The 18,172-nt window shown below is 39.7% G+C and overlaps 1 protein-coding gene across 3 annotated transcripts in view; it reads left to right on the top strand.

Annotated features, from left to right (window-relative positions):
- The window catches only part of LPAR1 (lysophosphatidic acid receptor 1), a 73,042-nt gene that overhangs the window by 18,148 nt on the left and 36,722 nt on the right, over positions 1-18,172 (top strand). For all 3 annotated transcript variants that reach the window (XM_002189304.7, XM_030257941.4, XM_072921952.1), the window contains one exon: positions 5,575-5,746. In XM_002189304.7, coding sequence (XP_002189340.1) covers positions 5,687-5,746 — 60 coding nt within the window. In that variant the 5' untranslated portion in view covers positions 5,575-5,686. The remainder of the gene's footprint in view (positions 1-5,574; positions 5,747-18,172) is intronic.

Below are 18,172 nucleotides of genomic sequence, written 5' to 3'. Positions count from 1 at the left end.
GTAACTTGTGCATTTTGTTGATAGTTGTACCAGTTTGATAGTGAACCACTGAGAGATTCCAAGTCAGAACTGCAATTTAATAGAAAAATTGAAATAAAGGCAGAAAACACTGTCTTAAATTGACCGAGTCAGAATACAACCTGACACTGGTGGTAGCAGTCCAGTTGAATGGTGGATGTGGTTCTCTTGAAGTGGTGATCCTGCAGTAAAGTCTTGTCCTTCTCCAGTGGTTGTTGTGGAGCTCTTGAACTCTGGGAATCCAGCGGTAGATGCTCTGGTGTTCCACACCCCAGATTATGTCCAGGTAGGAATGTTTGGCTCCTTCCCCTGGGCAGAGCATCTCAGAAAGGGATGATGGGATGATGTAATTTTATGAGTCATGCAGTGAGTTCAATGGCCCATTAGCAGAAGATATCCCTCAGAGAGAGCTATCAGGGGTGAATCGTGGAAGAGATAAAGAGCACTGCTCCACCTGGTTTTAACAGCTTGATCACACAGCAAGATCAAATAAGAAATCCAAATCACCGGAAGTAATCATGGACTGGTACAAAAGCAAAAATTTCAGATTATCATCAAAAGTGGAGGAGGAGGTGGTAGTGGTGATGTGCTGAGGAGAGACCTTACCATATTATCAGCTACCTGAAAATGGGAAGCTATGTTCTCTCTTTACTGACAGTTTGTGCCATATCTTAAGGATATGTCAAAAATTAAAAGCTGCTCGATGGAGTCGTGTGTGGCAAGTTGCGAACCTGTTGATGGAAAAGTTGGATCATGTCAGGTTGCGGAACTTAAAGCCATCCAGCTTGCTTTGGATATCACTGAATGAGAGAAGTGGCCGAGGCTCTGTCTCTGCACTGACTCATGGATGGTGGCAAATGCTCTGTGGGGATGGCTGGAACAACGGAAAAAAGACAGTTGGCAGCACAGAGGGAAACACATCTGGGCTTCTGAATTGTGTCAAGACATCTCTGGCTGGATGGAGGAGTTGCTATAAAAGTGTATGCTGTAGATGCACATGCACCCAAGAGTCAGGCTTGTGAAGAACATTGCAACAGCAGACAAGTGGCTCTAACCATGGCAGTACCTCCCAAGTTATCCATGACTGTGAGACGTGTGCTGCCATCAAACAGGCCAAGCGGGTGAAGCCCCTCTGGTACGGTGGGCAGTGGTCCAAGTACAGCTATGGGGAAGCATGGCAGATTGACTACATCACACTGCCCCAGACACACCAAGGCAAGCGCTATGTGCTCACAATGGTGGAAGACACCACGGGATGACTGGAGGCCTACTCTGTGCCTCACGCTATGGCCTGTAACATCATCCTGGGCCTTGAAAAGCAGATCCTATAGAGACATGGTAGCCCCCAGAGAACTGAGTCTGACAACGGGACTCATTTCAAAAATAGACACCTGGCTCAGAGAGCATGCAATTGAGTGGGTTTGTCATAGTCCCTGTCATGCACCAGTCTCTGTGAAAATTGAGCAGTGCAATGGACTGCTAAAAGCCACATTGAAAGCAATGGATAGTGGGACCTTCAGACATTGGGATCTACATTTAGTGTAGGCCTCCTGGTTAATTAACACTAGAGGCTCTTCTATTGGTGGCTCTACTCTTTGAGCTGGCCCTGCCCAGTTCAAACCTCCATGTACTGTGGAAGGGGATAAAGTGACTGTAGTGAATATGAGAAATGTGTAAGGGAAGACAATTTGAATTAGTGCTGTCTCAAGAAAAGGCAAACCCATCCATGGGTGTCCTAGTTTAGGGCAAATTTGGGGAAAACCCAGGAAATAAACCCCCACGGCCCCTCTCCACCCACCTGGTTCAGGGAAAAATTTCCTCTGAGAGAGAAGTGGAAAAGAACCTGTTTATTTAACAAACAAAGCACTCCCCAGCACCAAAACAATTAACAACACTAGATGACAACAAAACTCTTTCACCCCTCTGAAGAGATGAACAAATCCAGAAGGTCTTTCCTGGGAGTGGTCGCCCGGGTCTGGACGCTGGGGATTGCACTCCAGCACTGGGGATGGCTGCTGCAGATCACCAAATGCAGGCTCCTGGTGTTCCTTGGTGTTTCCCAGATCCCAGTCCAGAGCAGGTTGGATGATATTCAGAAAGAGGAAAGGAAAAAACAACAGTCCAGGGAAAGAATTGGACTGCTTAACCTAACTAGGAAGCAAAGCAAGAAAGCAGGCAAAGCAAGCAAGCCAAGCAAGCAAGCAAAGCCAAAAGCCAGCCAGCCAGCCCTAGCCTTTTCTAGACAGCAGACCATGGGGGGAGGTGAACCAGATGATAACACGGCAAAACAAACCTTCACTTTCAGAGTCAGTTCTGAAAGCACAGAACATAATATCAAACGTAAACAGAACACACGATTGGAGATACAAACACCATAACAGTCACCCTAAGACAATGGGATTGTTTTTGTTCAGGGCCCTGAGTGCACTTGATGGATAATGCAGAGGGATGGGGAAACATGGTGAAGGAAAAACATGGCGAAGGGGAAACCTTAAAAGGATTTGCTTTTTGGATAAGAAGAGTCTGATTTATTTGTTGCTGAATGACGCTGCCACTATATGCCATAACTTAACTACCAAGGACAATGAGTTTGGATGCTCCAGAAACACCAGTTGTGAGCTCCCCATAGAACCCACAGTCATAGACTAAATGAACGCAGGAGAACATCTTGGAGGGATGGCTACTGACTATGGAAATGATACCTGTGTTTGTGTGTACCCGTATATGTACGTGTGTAAAGTTGGAAGGTGAGGTGTAGGATTGGGGCATGATGCAGATGGCATAGAATTGGGGTGCATGGTGCTTGTTTGTTGGCCAGGACGGAGTTAATTTTCACACAGTAGCAGGGAGTGGTCAGAGCCTGGAGCCCTGTCTAGGTGGCTGCTATATACCAGGCACATCATCATAGGGGGCTGGAAGTAAGGGAATCTTGCTTCCAAGAAAGAGGCAGGGCTTGAAGTCAGGAGGAAAAATATGGGCACAGAGGGTCTATGTGTGGTTCGTTTTCTCAGGGGCAGAATGGCACCGGGTTGGTCTTTGAGCACTTTTGCATATAAATCACATTCTTTATGTATACTTACATTACAGCAACTTATTGCTGCTGTTATTCTTTGTATTCTTATCTCATTGCTTTTTTGTTTCCAGTAAATTTGTCTTATCTCAACTTGAGACAGCAGAAAAACACCTGTTGTGCTACCTATCACTTCAACAAGTAGTAAAATGAAATGCTAGGTAGGACAAGTCATTGCTGGTGTTCTTACCTGGGTGGTATTCATCTTTCTTTGTGATTGATAAGGCTGCCCTGGTAGAGTGATGCATTTATTTGTGAGCTGAATGAATGAATGCCAAGCAGGATTTTTTAGCGAAGGCTGCCAGAGGCGAGTGATGGAAATTAATACTTTCAGATGGCAAAAATTCAGATGTGACATCTGGAAGTGTAATGTTTGTGTGAGATCTTTTTCTTACTTTCTCACCTTTTTTACATGGTGTTCAAATGTTTTATTTTCTCTGATGAGTTTACAGGACCTATCTGTCTGGGATTAATTAGTACTTTACACTATATGCTGAACAGACTTCAGACTTTTTTTTCTTAGTCTTTTTTTTCTTTTTTTTTCTCTATGATGCTCTGTAGTAAAAATGTTTGTTTTCTCTCATTTTTGTTTGACAGATAGGATTATAAGCATACCTTTGGTCTTGGTTCAGACAGTATTGTCTAAAGTCAGCTTGAATTGCAATTTTTTCCCCACCTTCATTATCCAAAAGTGACAGCATTTCAGGATTAAGAGAAAAGATTTTAAAAGAAACTAACAATGACTGTTGTAAAGTAGATGCAGTGAAACTGCTGCTTTTAAGCATGTCATGAGAAGAACAGAAAAAAAGTCTTCTGAGATCATATTTAAGTTACAGTTGCAACAGCTCACAAGACACTGATGAGATATGTTTGTTGAGGATTTCAGGCTGTTGGTAGAGCTTTACTGAAAATCACTGTCAAGTTGCAGAAGCTTCCCTAAGTCAGAATTCCAAGCTGATGCTATCTGTTTCCCTCATCTGTCCAGAGATAAATTAGTGAATTTCAGAAAATTAGTTCATCTCTCATTTTTTAAAGAAAAAAGGAAACCTGAAATTGTGTTTGTTCTTTTACTTTGTGAAGACAATCTTGGAGATATGCTGCAGCTTCATTTTCTGCCCTCCCCACGAGTATAGGAGAAGAAATTTGGAGCAGGGAGTGGAAAGAATGAAGGGTTACTAGCAAAAACTGAGTAGGAAAGAATAGGGGTCACTGGAAAGCTATATAAAGATGGAAAAAGTGATCCTAAAGCTTGGAAGATGAGACAGCTACATGTGACGCAAGGCATGTGGGGATGTGCTGAAATGTGAAGCAGGCATTTCAAGATGATGTTTTTTAAGAAGGAGGAATAATTTCCACAGTGGCATGCAAAGGCTGAGTTTAAATTAACAAGACCAAAAACAAAGATATAACTGAATCAGAAAAGCATGTGGAGCATAACTTCCCTACAGCACTTACCTGTTCTTTCTTGGCTTGGTAAGTGTTGCCGTTGAAAAAATGAACTTATGGCCAGGAAAGTTACTGGCATTGTCTGTGTAACTATAGCATGTCCTCAATTTGAAAAATACCACAGAAGTTTGGTGTAATTTTTGGTACATTTATTGGATGCTGATTACACTTTGCATGAGTAGATTTCTGCCATGAGTTGCAGAATAGGAAGTGAAGATGAAGACAGCAATCTGTGTCTCTCCAAAATCTTTTCTGTGGTGACTGATTTGTGGGTTGTGTTGTATATGTCTGATCTCACTAAGGGAAAAAGTCAGTAGTTGTCTTAGTCTAGAATTTTGTCTTGGACATTTACAGGGGTTTCCCCCTCCACCTCTTGTTAGTTTGTTTTCTTTGCACGCAAGAGTAGAAAAAGAAAATAACATATATATGGAAGCTCGACTGACCTTGATAAACATGATAACTATGGAGATAACTTCATTTTGTTGAATCAGCTGAGCAAATTTTACAGTTTGGTATATTCATGTACTGCAAATCTGTGACTAACTGGGAAAAAAGGCTGTCATATTTTTAAGTCATAGTATGTAAGCTGTTTTTTCTTAACAAAGAAGAAAAGTTCATGTGATCACTGAACTGAGGAAATAAATGTATCCTGAATTCCAGCAAGTAATTCTGTTAGCATTCTTTTGTGGGGATTTTATTTTTCCTTTTGTTGCAGTGGAAAAAAGTCAACACAGTTCTAATATTCTGTAGGTAACCATATTTCCTTGCACAAGAAAAGCAGTCTGTGTGTTAGCTTTCTTGCTGATTTCAGTTTGTGTGAGTCTAGTTTGTGCTGTCAAGTGAATTTTTTTCCTGTTCTGGATCAAATTCCAGTATACCTTTTGAGACTTCTCCTGCAAATCTATTGTAAGTGGTCATGTCAGCGAGTGGGGCTTTACAAAGTCCGTCTGGTTTTGCAGCAGCCCAGGATCTTGAGTGTTGACTGCCTACCCAGTTCTCTTGTTATTCTCAACAGTTTTTTTTTTTTTCTTTCCTGTTAGGAGTAAATATAAGTATGACTAGAGTCTGAGGAAGGGCTCCTGTGATCCTACCAAGAGCTTGCTGGTGCAGAGGAACAGTGCAAGGAGAGCAGCTGGGGCATTTTGAGCTACCATGGATATCCCCACTGATTTGCTGCCATCGTCCATGATGTCCCATCCTGAGGTGATTGAGGTGAGTACACCACAATGAAACTGTAGCAGGTGAACTGATTAAACCTTTTTTATTTCCTCATTGAATCCTAGCTTTTTCTCCTCTCTCATTTTGAGTCATCAGGGGAATTTTCTGGAAATACTATATTAAGGACAGTCATCACTTATCAAGAGTATTGTTATACTTTGACACATGACATTGCTCTGTAATAGTACTGTTTGTAGAATAAAATGTATGGCAAAATGTGATCTTTATTGACTCCATGTAGGTGATCACTGTACAACAGTTTGATTTTTACTGTGTTTAATAAAGACAAAATAGAGGCTGTAATGTGGATAAGTTGGAAAAATACCAAATGAAATTTCAGGTTTATGTTCTTAACAGAAAAGTTTTACATGAAAAGCAATAATAAAATTAATAACACATTTAGCATTACTGACACACTAATCTTGCTTTCATGAAACCACAGTGTATTTCAGACTCATGTATAAAAGTGATTTCTTAGCTTCATGTGCTGAACACCAAGTACTCTAATATTCTGACAAAGTAAAAACTACAAACAGAAAAGAAGATGCTCATAACAGTCAAGATTTCATTTCATAAAAGCATTTTCAAAGTCCTTTTGACTTCACAGAGACCCAAGTGCCTGTTACAACTTAAAACATTTAAGGATGTGTCTTTTACTGAAAAAGACACCACAATAAGTAAGGTATATATTAGAAAATTTTACATTGAACATTTATTTTGATTATTTTTTATTATTCTTGTTTGCTGTAGATTCTTTGGCTCAGGAGACTATAGCTCTCAGCAGTATGCACTGGGAAGCACCATATTTCAAAGATCCCTAGACTCTGTGAATTTAGGAAAAAACATGTCCACTACTGGGTGATGTGATTATGACCTAAATCCAAAATCTGCTTCTGAGAAACTTCCTAGTGCTACTCTTCTTCATGTGTATTTTTGTTGCTTTTTGAGTCTCTGTTAAGGTTCCAGAGGATTTTGTCTCTTTATGGCACAGTAGAATACGTCATAGGAGGTAAATGCTGCATACCTGTGTCCCAGGCTGCATAGCTACTGCCAGACTCCTCTCCCTTGCTGGGGAAAGGTTCCTGCAGGCCATCACCACACATTTGCACTCCTGTCTTTGTGGGTTACGTCTTCACAGCCTTCTTTATGTATGTATAGTGGGTTGACCTTGGCTGAGCACCAGCTGCCCATCAAGCTGTTCTATCAGTCCCCTTCCCAGTGGAACAGGGAAGAGAATAATATGGAAAACAAGTTGAAGTTTGAGGTAAGGCAGTTTACTAAAGCAAAAAAAAAGTGAAAGTTTGTGTCTGCGTGTATAAGTGAAGGGAAAAATAAATTAATCTTTACTTCCCATTGGTGAGTGATGCTCAGCCACTTCCTGGGAAGCAGGGCTTCAGCACGTGGAGTGGCTGCTCTGGAAAACAAATACTGTAAAATAACTAATGCCTCCCATTCCTCCTCCTTCCTCCCTCACCTTTTGTGTCTGAGCTGACATCGTATACCATGGGATAAGGCCAGTTTGGTCAGTTTGGGTCAGCTGGCCTGGTTGTGTCCCCTCCCAGGATCTTGCCCACCCCCAGCCCCCTTGATGGAGGAACAACTGTTGGAGACACAGTGCTGATGCTGTGCCAGTGCTGCTCAGGAGTAGCCAAAGCACTGGGGATTATCAGCACCTTTCCAACTATTGATGCAAAGATGCAGCAGCACTGTGGGGGCTGTTAAGGGGAAATGTGCTCCTGCTCGGCCAGACTCAATATTATCTCCACCCCTTATTCCATACCATATATGTCACACTCAGATCCCACATAATTAACGTATCTTCTAACTATTCCTTTTTATTTATTTTGCATGACTGGAACCCCTTCTTACCCACACATACAACTTAAACTACATCCGTAAACCATCTTTCTACCAAACGTACATTTTCATTAACTACTGTCCCCTACTGTTTCACAGAAAGATATTATTATTATTCTGTTTCATGGGCTTCCTTCATCCCTCCAGATCTCCAGTCCATCAGGATGAGTGGTCAGGGGAAGTGATATACTTGATCATTGGGCACCAACACCAGCCTGGCCTGGGTTGTCATCGCATTCTCCTTGCTCCTCACAAAATTAATTCTTCATCAGTTCATGTCACTCCTGCTACTTTACTTCCTGCAACATACAGTTTACACAACAGAATATTCTTCCCACAGGATTAAATCTCCTTGAGGCACATACCATGTCTTCCCATCCTTCCACATTATCCACCAAGTCATTACCCACCAAGTACACCTAGGTCCTTGGGCAAAGACAATCTGAACAATGGATTTGTCTTAGTGGAGGAGAAACCCATACTGACTTCCCCAGCCACCTCCCTTAGGTATTGCAGGGAACATATCTCCTTCCACAGTGTGAAGGGATTTTATTTGAGTAGGACAAGGGCAGTCAGCAGATCCCCTAGTGTTTACCAGCCAAATGGCTTCTGTTAAATTTGCATCCCAGTGATTCCATACCCCATTACCTAATGTTCTTAACATGGTCTTCAGCAGTCTATTATACCTCTGAATCTTCCCAGAGCCTCATGAGTGATAAGGGACGTGATGTATCCGTGCAATGCTATATTTCTTTGCCCAAGACTTCCTGAGGTTATTTTGAAAATGAATTCCATTGTCTGATTCAATTCCCTCTGGTGTACCATGTCACTACAAAATGTGTCTCTCAAGGCCTGAGATGGTGTTCCAAGGAGTGGCAGTGGTTTACAGAGCATGCTTCCAGCCAGACAGCTGTTGCCTCTACCATGGTGAGTATGTAGGTCTTGCTTTGGTGTGTTTGTGGCAGTGGTCCAACATAGTCAATTTGCCAGCCCTCACCATATTGGAAACCCTGCCACCAGCCTCTATCCCAAGGAGATTTCACTCATGTAGTTTGCTTGATGACAGCGTGTTTCGTATTTGTGTGTATCTAAGGATTGTTGTTCAGGACAAATGACTTCTCAAAAGGAGAATAAGAGCAGCTATAATGTGCGAATGAGCAAAAGAAAAGCTATCAGTTGTAAAGGACTTGATGATCATCATAGTCACTTTTCTGTTGTGTTGAATACACATATCCTGGGCCTACAGAGAGATTTTGCTGAATAAATTCTGCCTGGACTTAGATCACTAGGCCAAAGACTAGAAATGAATAGGTGATTCTAGTCATTAATTAGTAATATAGAGGTCTCCCCCCACACTCAAGTTTTAGAAACTCTGCATCAATGAGATTTGACTTGGGAGCCAAAAATAAATTACAAAAAGAAGCAGTAGAAAGATTGGTACCTCAGTGTAGGGGATTATAGTAGAAAAAATGCCATTCTCTCATGCTCATGTTATAAAAGTAGGCTCAGAATTGGTATCTGTACAAGAAGACTTAAATGATTACATGAATTCCCACAGATTTCAGTAAATCATTGTGGATATGATAGTTGATAAAAGTCTTCAATCATATATAAAAAAATAACATCTCCAGACAATCCACTGGGAGCCATCTATATGTTTCTGAGACTAAGGAAGACCTGTTAACCAGGCAAGGACGTAGTGAGATATGTATGTACAGAGACAATTACAAGATTAAATATTGAAGTAAAACACTTTTCATACTTGGACTGCATGGGCAACTTTTGCTTGTCATGTTTGGAATGAATTTTTGGATACAGTTTAGAAAACAACATCAACTAAATTTTCTCCCCCCATCCCAGAGGACATTATTTTGCTTTTTGAAATTGAGGAGGTGCCACAATGTACTGCAGAAGTAATTTAGAGACTAGTATTTTAAGGAAGGAATTTTTTTTAAACTTGGAAATAACCTTGCATGCCTTTTGCATGAGCTAGATGGCATCTTACTTGCAAAAGAGCTTTCGAGTTTACTTTTCATTTTCTGGTTTTTTTTTAATCCATATCTTTAAACTTTCCTTTGGCATTGCCAGCATAGTTGGCTTCCTTCATGTTTGGTCAATTTAGACTCAGAAGTAAATACTACCTATCTTGCATACCTATATATGTATATGCATACATATTTACACATTGCAGTAATAAATACTCCTCTGCTTGCCATCAGTCCTTTAACTTCACCAGGCAAACAAGCTTATTTCCCCTGGGAGAGAATCTCAGAGACCTCAGCAGCACCTTTTTTTAGGCCACAGCACCTTCTGATAGGTTTTTGCTTGGACTTCGATCTTACAGCTGCTCATTGTGGCACCACAGTAAGAGAAGTTCCTGCTAATTTAGTGCATTAACAGGATCCTCTAAATGGATGTTCCCAAGATTTGTTCTCTGAGTCAGGTGACAAAAGGCTCACATTTTGAAAAAGTTTTGGGAAGTCACTTCTGGGTACCAGATATGAAATTGCTAATACTGTCTTAAATATTCTTGTGGCTAGTGCGTCAACATAGGACCTGCTTCTGGTACTGCTCTACAACCCTCTATCAAAGCAATGCATTTCTGTAGTCATGTTTCTTCATACCCTCCCACCGGACTAATTTATTCAAATCTTCCTTCTTTTCTACCCCCAGTATCTTGTTAACCAGACACAAGAAGTGGTGAGTAAGAGCAGAGGCACCCTAGTCATGTGTAAAGGTAAAAGATAAGTAAAGTTTCAAGGTAGTTTACCTGTCCGTAGCTGTGATTTGAAACAGAAAATAGTTAGGGGACAGCATTCACAAAATAACAAAGAAGTCAATGAAACAAAAAAATTCCCAAATATGCTTTTAACTTATTTTAGCATTTCATTGTAAGGCAAAAAAGATCTCAAATTAATCACAATAAACCACAATCTAGTGACTTCTGATTAGCTAAGCTGTACTGTTCTTAAAGAGAGAGAAATAAAATGTAACAGAAATTTATGATTTTTAATTTGGAGATATTTTGTATACATGTTATGACTTCATACCTCAAATATGCATAAATAGACTGATCTCATAGAAATCTGACTAATCTGACAACATTAAATAATTCTGTAAGAAGCATTTAGTATCCCAGAGAGCTTTGCTGTTTGCAAAAAGAAGAAACATCACAAGTGGTGACCCATACTGATGAAAGTATTCTCTAAAGTGATTAGTATTTTCTCTCTTTGTGAATGGCATGAGATGAATTCTGCAGTAAAAGCTTTGAAGTAATGATTTGAGTTCCAGTTACTTAATGAACCAGGGACTTCCGACAGTGCCTCACAAATGCTTAAAACAAGAAAACAAATAAATTCATCATTCTCTCTTTGCTTTTGCCAGCAGTGGATCCTACCAGCCAAATACTAGGAGCAAATGAGTATGTTTAAATAACTGCCTTGTAGTTGTTTCAAAGAGAAATCCAGAGCAGTTTTCATTAGAATGGCCTTTCATGGCCAGAGCCAAAAACCATTTCTTGCACTCTGTGTCATTGAATACATCTCTATTTTCTACTCATTTTGTTGGAATTGGAGTGGAAGAGATTTAAACTATCATTGCCACAGAATGGTTATCCTTCTCATAATATACTTGAGGACAGGCTGCTGTGAGCTGGCACAGAAGCTGTCACCCCTTTCCCCAGAGAAATGCAACAGAATTTGCATTTTGCATTTGGTGCCCAAGTTTCTGCAGTCAACAAGTGTGTGGATTTTTTTGTCGCCCTTGAACTGAGTAAACAAATCAGCCTTGTTACCAAAACAGGCCTCTTGTGGTGGTAAATACAGCAAACAGGAGAACTAAAGGAAATGGTGAGGCTGGAAAAAACAATTTCTGATTAGAAGTATATCCACCCAGTTACAGCCATCATAGGGGAAATGAAAATACCAGCACACTTTTTAAAAAAAATATTTTTCTAGATAAGATTACTGGAGGTTCAAAATGCATCTCTGTTTTGTTTAAAGTAGACCAATAGTGCCTTAAAGGTAACTGCTCAGTAAAGTGTGAATGAGTTAGTTCTAGAGAGCCTATTGTTTCTAAAGCTCTGAGAAGCAGATTTTTCTATATTCTCTTTATGTATTTCACAAATACCTCAATATATCAAAGCAAAAGGAACCCCACATTTTCTAACATATATTTCATGAAATAAATGTACTTGCTGTACTTTACTCTATTGTAAACACAGAATATTCTTCTTATTTCTATCTGTAAATCTCTATTTCCAGTCTCAAAATGAAATTTGCTATGCATTTTCCTTGTAGGCTAAACTTTCCTAAGTGCTCACTTTGCTGGTTTGCTTGGTGAGGAGTGATAGGGAGTGTGCCCTGGAGCTGGAAGCAGCCCCAGTGTAGCCTAACAATGGTTTTTCAGCATGAAATTGCTATCTTTGAGCTGCTGTAGCCAATACTTAACTCCTAGCTTGGTTGACTTAAAGGATGCACGTTGTAAATCATTAAATGATTTATGCATGGAAACTCATTTGGGATGTTATAGGTGTAGATTTTTTTCCCCTCTGGCTGCTTCCTCTCTGGCTTTTGAAGTGCACAGATAGGAACTCTGTGTCCTGTACCTCTCTCCAGACAACCCCTGCCAAGTTGGTTTATGTTCGATAAAGGTCTGTCCTGCACTGCACTCATCCTCACAGCAGCATTCAAGGACTCACAGCGGTTTGCAACTGGGCAACTGGGGATGAACTGGGCAAGAAAGTGGAACAACCCAATCAGCATCATGGCAAAGACATTTTCTGAAGACTTAAGAGGTGGAATATTTCAGTCACTAAATGAGATGATGGAATATAATTGTCTTCCTCTGTCTTCCACAAAGCCACTAAGTGTTGAGCCTGTGCCCATGTTTGGCTAGTGTTCATGAAGTTCAGCTTGTCATGAAAGCTACCCCTAAGGAAAGGAAGTTTTAAGAGTTTTGCAAAAGGCCTTTCTGTACTTTGGAACACTTGGGCTTACATACCATATTTGGGCTCAATACGGTCTACCTGCTCCACAGCCAATTACTTTATTTATGCAATATTTCCACATTACAGTGGGGATCTCCCACTGTTGAGAAGACAGATGAGGGGTGGCAGAGAAAAAACATATTCTTAGTAATCAACATATAAGCACCATTCTAGGACTGTAAGAGAGGTTGTGATGATGTACAACTATGCTCTGATTCAAACAGTTCTCATTTCTTCCTCTACTGGAAAACTTTCCTATGAACATTTATGTAGTACTTGTGAGGGACACAGCATATCTGAAAATGCTGGATCTGTGGAAAAAGAGCAACAATACAATAGTGTGTGAAATGTTGGCTAAGTTGTGGTAGATGAGGTCGCTCTATTTTTTCGACTTCAGTTCTTCTTTTAATTAATTCTAGCTTTTAATTTCTTAAATCTCCTTTTACTCACAGAATTTTGGAAGGTCAACAACCTCAGTGGTTTTATAGCCAATCTGTGGAGGTCATAATCATAGTTAATCAATGGGATCTGTGTCACTTGTGAATTATACCCTCCAACAGTAAAACTGCCTCTTTTCTCACTGTTCCTGGTGGCTGGGTCTCTTTAATACACTGAGTGCCTAGAATGTTGAGCTGCATTTTCTGGTACAAACTATAGTACCATTTCTAGTAGTTGGGACATTTGTCAGCTCTGAGACTCTGTAGTAATACACTCTGCTACAAAATCATCCTAAAAGTTATTGGATACACTAGCTCTTGCCACATGATCCTTAAGTAACTTTATGCTTTAGTTTGTTTTAATAGCATTAAAGAGATCCCCTTGCAGAGAGATTAATTTCCTTCTGTCTTGTCAGCTTTGTGAAGACCAAAATGAATCTAGTGAAATGAAGTAACCTGCTGTGACAGAACCACTCCATCTTATTATACAGCTTTATCTTTAAGTCTGTTGAATGGTTACTTAGAGAGATGCAATTCTGAAGAGGAGGAGCCATTCTATGCTGGTGGTAGGGATTCCTACTTCTACTGTGCAGATGAAAAGTATGTCTGTGCATAAGGCTATAATGAATCAGGACCCTTGTCTTGTGACTTAATGATTTTTTTTTTTACTTCTGCTTTTATCTTTGAAGGAAACACATATTTTCGGCTTTATTTTAAAGCTTTTCTTTCATGTTCTGCAGTTTGAAAAGTAGTCTGTGTTTTTCATTAGGTCATGGAAAACTGTTTTTGCTAATTGGATTTTTTTTCCTCATCTGTTACAACTTTATTTTCGTAAACCCCATGTTTAGTAGTTGTGCGTTGATGAAGTATTTACATATTGATTCAATTATGCCTATACTTACTTGCTTATCCTTATTTTAAAGATATTCTTAATTTATATCCTTCTTTGGGGATTTTGAACTTGAAGTCTTTCAGCTTGACTCTTTCTGGTGTGCTGGTAAACTTAAGATATTTACGTAAGGTAAAAGCAGCGGCACTGATTTCCATTTACTGCTGCTCTAAATGTAAAAATACGAAACAGTTATTATGGTTTTTTAGTCTTAGTTTACCACACCAATATTAGAAAAATTAATTGCTTTTCATCTCCTCTGGGTAAGAAAACAGTGGCATGTGGAAGTTAATTCAGCAAAAGACAAAAAAGAGAGGAGCAGAGTGTGTTTGGAGAGTTTAGGGTCAAGATATTTTTAAGAGATTTCCTGGATATGGATTTTTTTTTTTTTAATTTTTTTTTTTTTTTTGTAGCATGTAAGTTTGAAAAGTGCTGTAAAAGTCAGCCTTAGTATTCAAAGAATGTTCCTCTCAGATGCTCTCAACAAGAAATAGGTACACCCATGGGTACTGGGAGTGGGGAGACAGTGACCTGCCTTTTTTTTGCATTCTGGATCAAGGAACTCACCAAAGCCTGAGACTGCAGAGGTGTCCTTCCCCTCAGGCACTTCGTGCTAATTAATGCTTTGTTTAGGCAGGATCAGGCAATGGTATTTGAAAACTTTTTGATGTTTGTTTTGCACCCCAAGCATGGCTCCATACACAGTCCTTACCAGGTGAGCAGTTCTCACCAGGTGAGCTGTCACTCACCACAGATCTGGCAGGATCCAGAGATCCCCTTTTGCCTTCTGCTCCAGGCAGACTGTATTCTTCACTGCTGTCTCTGCCCCAGGAGGGACAGACAGTAATAGGCTGCTCTCCCAAGGACATCCAGTGGTCAAGATGCTGTGGATCCAAATCCTCATCCTGTTCTTTAGGGTGTGATGCACAGGTGGTGCAGAAGCAAGATGAATCAGGCACAAAACACATGAAATCTTACATGAGCTCTTCTTCCCTGTTTTCCAATGGCACCCTTGTGCTGTGATCCCATACAACCAGAGGAGAGGAGACAACCAGGCAAATAGTGCCTGAAAAGGCCAGTGCCAAGGTGAATTGAATGATTAATTGCTGAAGAAGAGCAAGTTTTATTTATTAAGTCCTGGTGCCAAATTTCCTGGTCTATGTGCACTGTGCTGTAGTTATAACTATGTCTCATGGTATTAAGAGATTGAATAATCACAAGTCCATGTACTTGTGATTTTCTTTTTGATTTGAGACAAATGTGTCTTGGGTCATCTTTATACTGTGAGAGAAGACTTTGCTTTTACCCTACTTTTACTGCATTTTCCTTTATCTGTCCTGTTTTGTAACTCAGTGTTTACTTCTTCCACACGGATGCATCCTAGAGGTTTAGTTAACATGGGCAATTTGCAGCTCAGTTTGTTTTAAACTTCTGTTGAGATATACTGAATGGATAAGGTAAATCTCTGGGCACCACCCATCTGGCTTACACAGGCAGTGAAACACACTGAGTAAAACTTCAGGAAATTAAAATATAAACTTCCCTGCCCCTTTTCCTGCAGAGGCAGGAGAGGGGATGGGGTCTGCCTGCTTGCATATGCCTTTGTGGTATGTTAACACTTTGAGTACTGAGAGATAAAGTGCATTTCTCTCCTGCTTGATCCTTCCCAGTCAGCATCACAGCTAAATGTGATGCCTTAGGATTTTTATGTTTGTGACCTGGGAGGTCAGAACCTTCTTTTAAGATATACCATGGCATTCAAGAAAGCTGATCATCTGGAAGTCCCCTGCTGGAACTTTTGCCAGCAAATTCTCTCATCTTCTTCTCTTCTTTCCCTTGGTGGGGGCGGGGAGGGAGGGGGGGGTTGCAGGGCATGAAAAGATTACTTTTGCAGGAGGTCCCAGGTTTTAGATTAGAATGCCTTAAAAACAAAACTTCTCCAAAATCCCTTACATGAATACAACATTTTGTTTGTCTGTCTTCAAAATGAGAGAAGCAGCAAGTGAGCTTCATGCTAACTTCTCTGAGATTGCTCAAGTGCTGTCATACTTTTAATTTGAACAAGTCTGGTTCTGTAGCGTTTTACATACTGTTATGTGTGTACATACATTCCACCTTGGCTTGGCATTTAATGATTAAGTCATATTTTTTGTCATATTTTGTTTCAGATTCAAACAAAAAGGTAGGAGAGAATATTGCACAATCAGGGAATAATTCACATTTTAAGCCCATGTGCAAAACAAAAATACCAAGAAAAAAAGAAGAAAAAAGAAAGTAAAAGCATAATACTGGCCACATTTTAAATTTCTGAATAAAAAAATATATGTTTTTTTTCCAGGGGTAAAAGGCCTCTTTCCATAGGAGTAACAGCAGAGTGGGAATCACTACATGTGGGCAGCAGACATCTGAAAGAAAAAAGGAGTAACAAATACACAGGGAAAGAGAATTTATTAAAGATCACAAATATCTGTTAGATCCTGCATCCAGATATTCCTACAGAGACTAAAAATCCTGTGCATTAAATAATTAATGTAGATGTTGGCAAACTGTTATAAGGGCCACTAATTCATTCATATGACTTCCTCTCTCCCTCAAGGGTTCTTATACTTGACCTGTTATTACTACAAGGTCTTTAACCAAAGAATTAAAGCCAGATGTCTTGTACCTAGGTCTCCTTTTGTTAATCGTTCCTTATAAATATTTTTTATATGCAACAGATCCTACATGAGAACTTCCAAAATTTCTTAAATAATTAAGGCTAAAAGGCTTCAAACCCAAGGGCTGATATGTCCTAGAGAAGCAATAAAAGTATTATAATCACTGTGCTGAGAAACACTATTTAACTTTTTATTATCCTGGGACTGCAAATGTTTCTGGTCAATGTTTAGGCTGGAGGTAAAATCTTTCTTAAAATACCTTTTTCTTTAACATAATTTTAAACGTCATGTAGTCCGTTTGGGATATAGGGGGACAGTTTTGTATGTTGCTTTATTGGAATTGGCTTAATTGCATTGACAAATGTAGAAATTAAAAGAAACAGCAACAGCTTTGGGTAATTCTAAGGAGATCTTTATCAGACACTATTTTCACTTGAGTCAAGTTACAAATTTTGTTTTCCAGTTCTGTACGTTTTTGTTTTCAACAAGAAGGTTAGGTTAGCCGTAGCGCTTCCTGCAGAGTAACTGGAGCTGTCCAAAACCTATGGTTAACTTTGTATGTTTTAAGGGGAAGAAATTACCGTCTTTAAGTGTTGTTGAACTGTTCCTTCATTGGGCTTCTTACCTCCATTGCTAGAACTGGTCCTGTTTTTGTAAAAATTCAAATTTAGTCAATAAGAGTTCCAAAGCAATAAAAGCAGAGAGGCAAAGGCAGATCTTATAGAAAGAGACTTCATTGACATGTGTTTCTTGGTTTGATTTTTTTTTTTTAATTATTATTTTTACATCTTTGTTGTTTACCCATGCTAAACAAGGAACCAGGATGTTATTCAGAGGAGTTTCTTTTCTTAAGGCTTGCCTTTCGGAATGGCACCTTGAGTAACCGAATGGAACTGGAAAAGGAAACTCATTAGGCATTTTCTTATAAGCCAACAGTTTTATCCAGAATTTCCACATTCTAGTGGAATATGGGCTGGTTTGTGGCCCCCCTAACTGTTCTCAGTGGAGTACTCTGCAAACAAAAAATAATCATGTGTTCTCTGATGTAGCCACAACAATAGTTAATGCAGGAAATAAGTTGGATGCTTTTAATAATAGTTAAGCCAAACATTACTTTTCTTATTTCTTGGCTCACTCCTATTTCAAATTGGAATAAGTCAGTTCTGGTGAGTTATAGTTAAAAGCATTGTGTATTTTAAACCATTTCTAGAAATGTGGGTGGTGCTCATAGAAATGCTATGTCATACTTCCTTTATTGCACATAAAAGCACTTTTTTATGGACATACGTTATCCCTCAAAATATACTGACAATTGTTAATTAGGGTGTTCTTCCCATGTTTTAAGACAGGACAAGAAGGAATACCCACGATGGAGAATGGAATGAGTTAAAACTTGCTTGGAAATGTAATGCACATTTCCTCCTCTTTGAAGGACTATTCTTTCGCTACAGTCAAACAACAGTTCTGTGTACTGATAACATAAATAAGGTGTCTAGCAGAGTTAATTTTTCTTAATTCTGAGCTGCATGCCTTTAGCAGAATCTCTCAGCAGATCTGCTTGGCCAGAAGCTCGTTTTCTATGCAACTTACAGC

This window comes from Taeniopygia guttata, chromosome Z (assembly GCF_048771995.1).
Source record: "Taeniopygia guttata chromosome Z, bTaeGut7.mat, whole genome shotgun sequence".
Classification (NCBI taxonomy): Eukaryota; Metazoa; Chordata; class Aves; order Passeriformes; family Estrildidae; genus Taeniopygia; species Taeniopygia guttata.
This window is presented reverse-complemented; position numbering and strand designations above follow the sequence as displayed.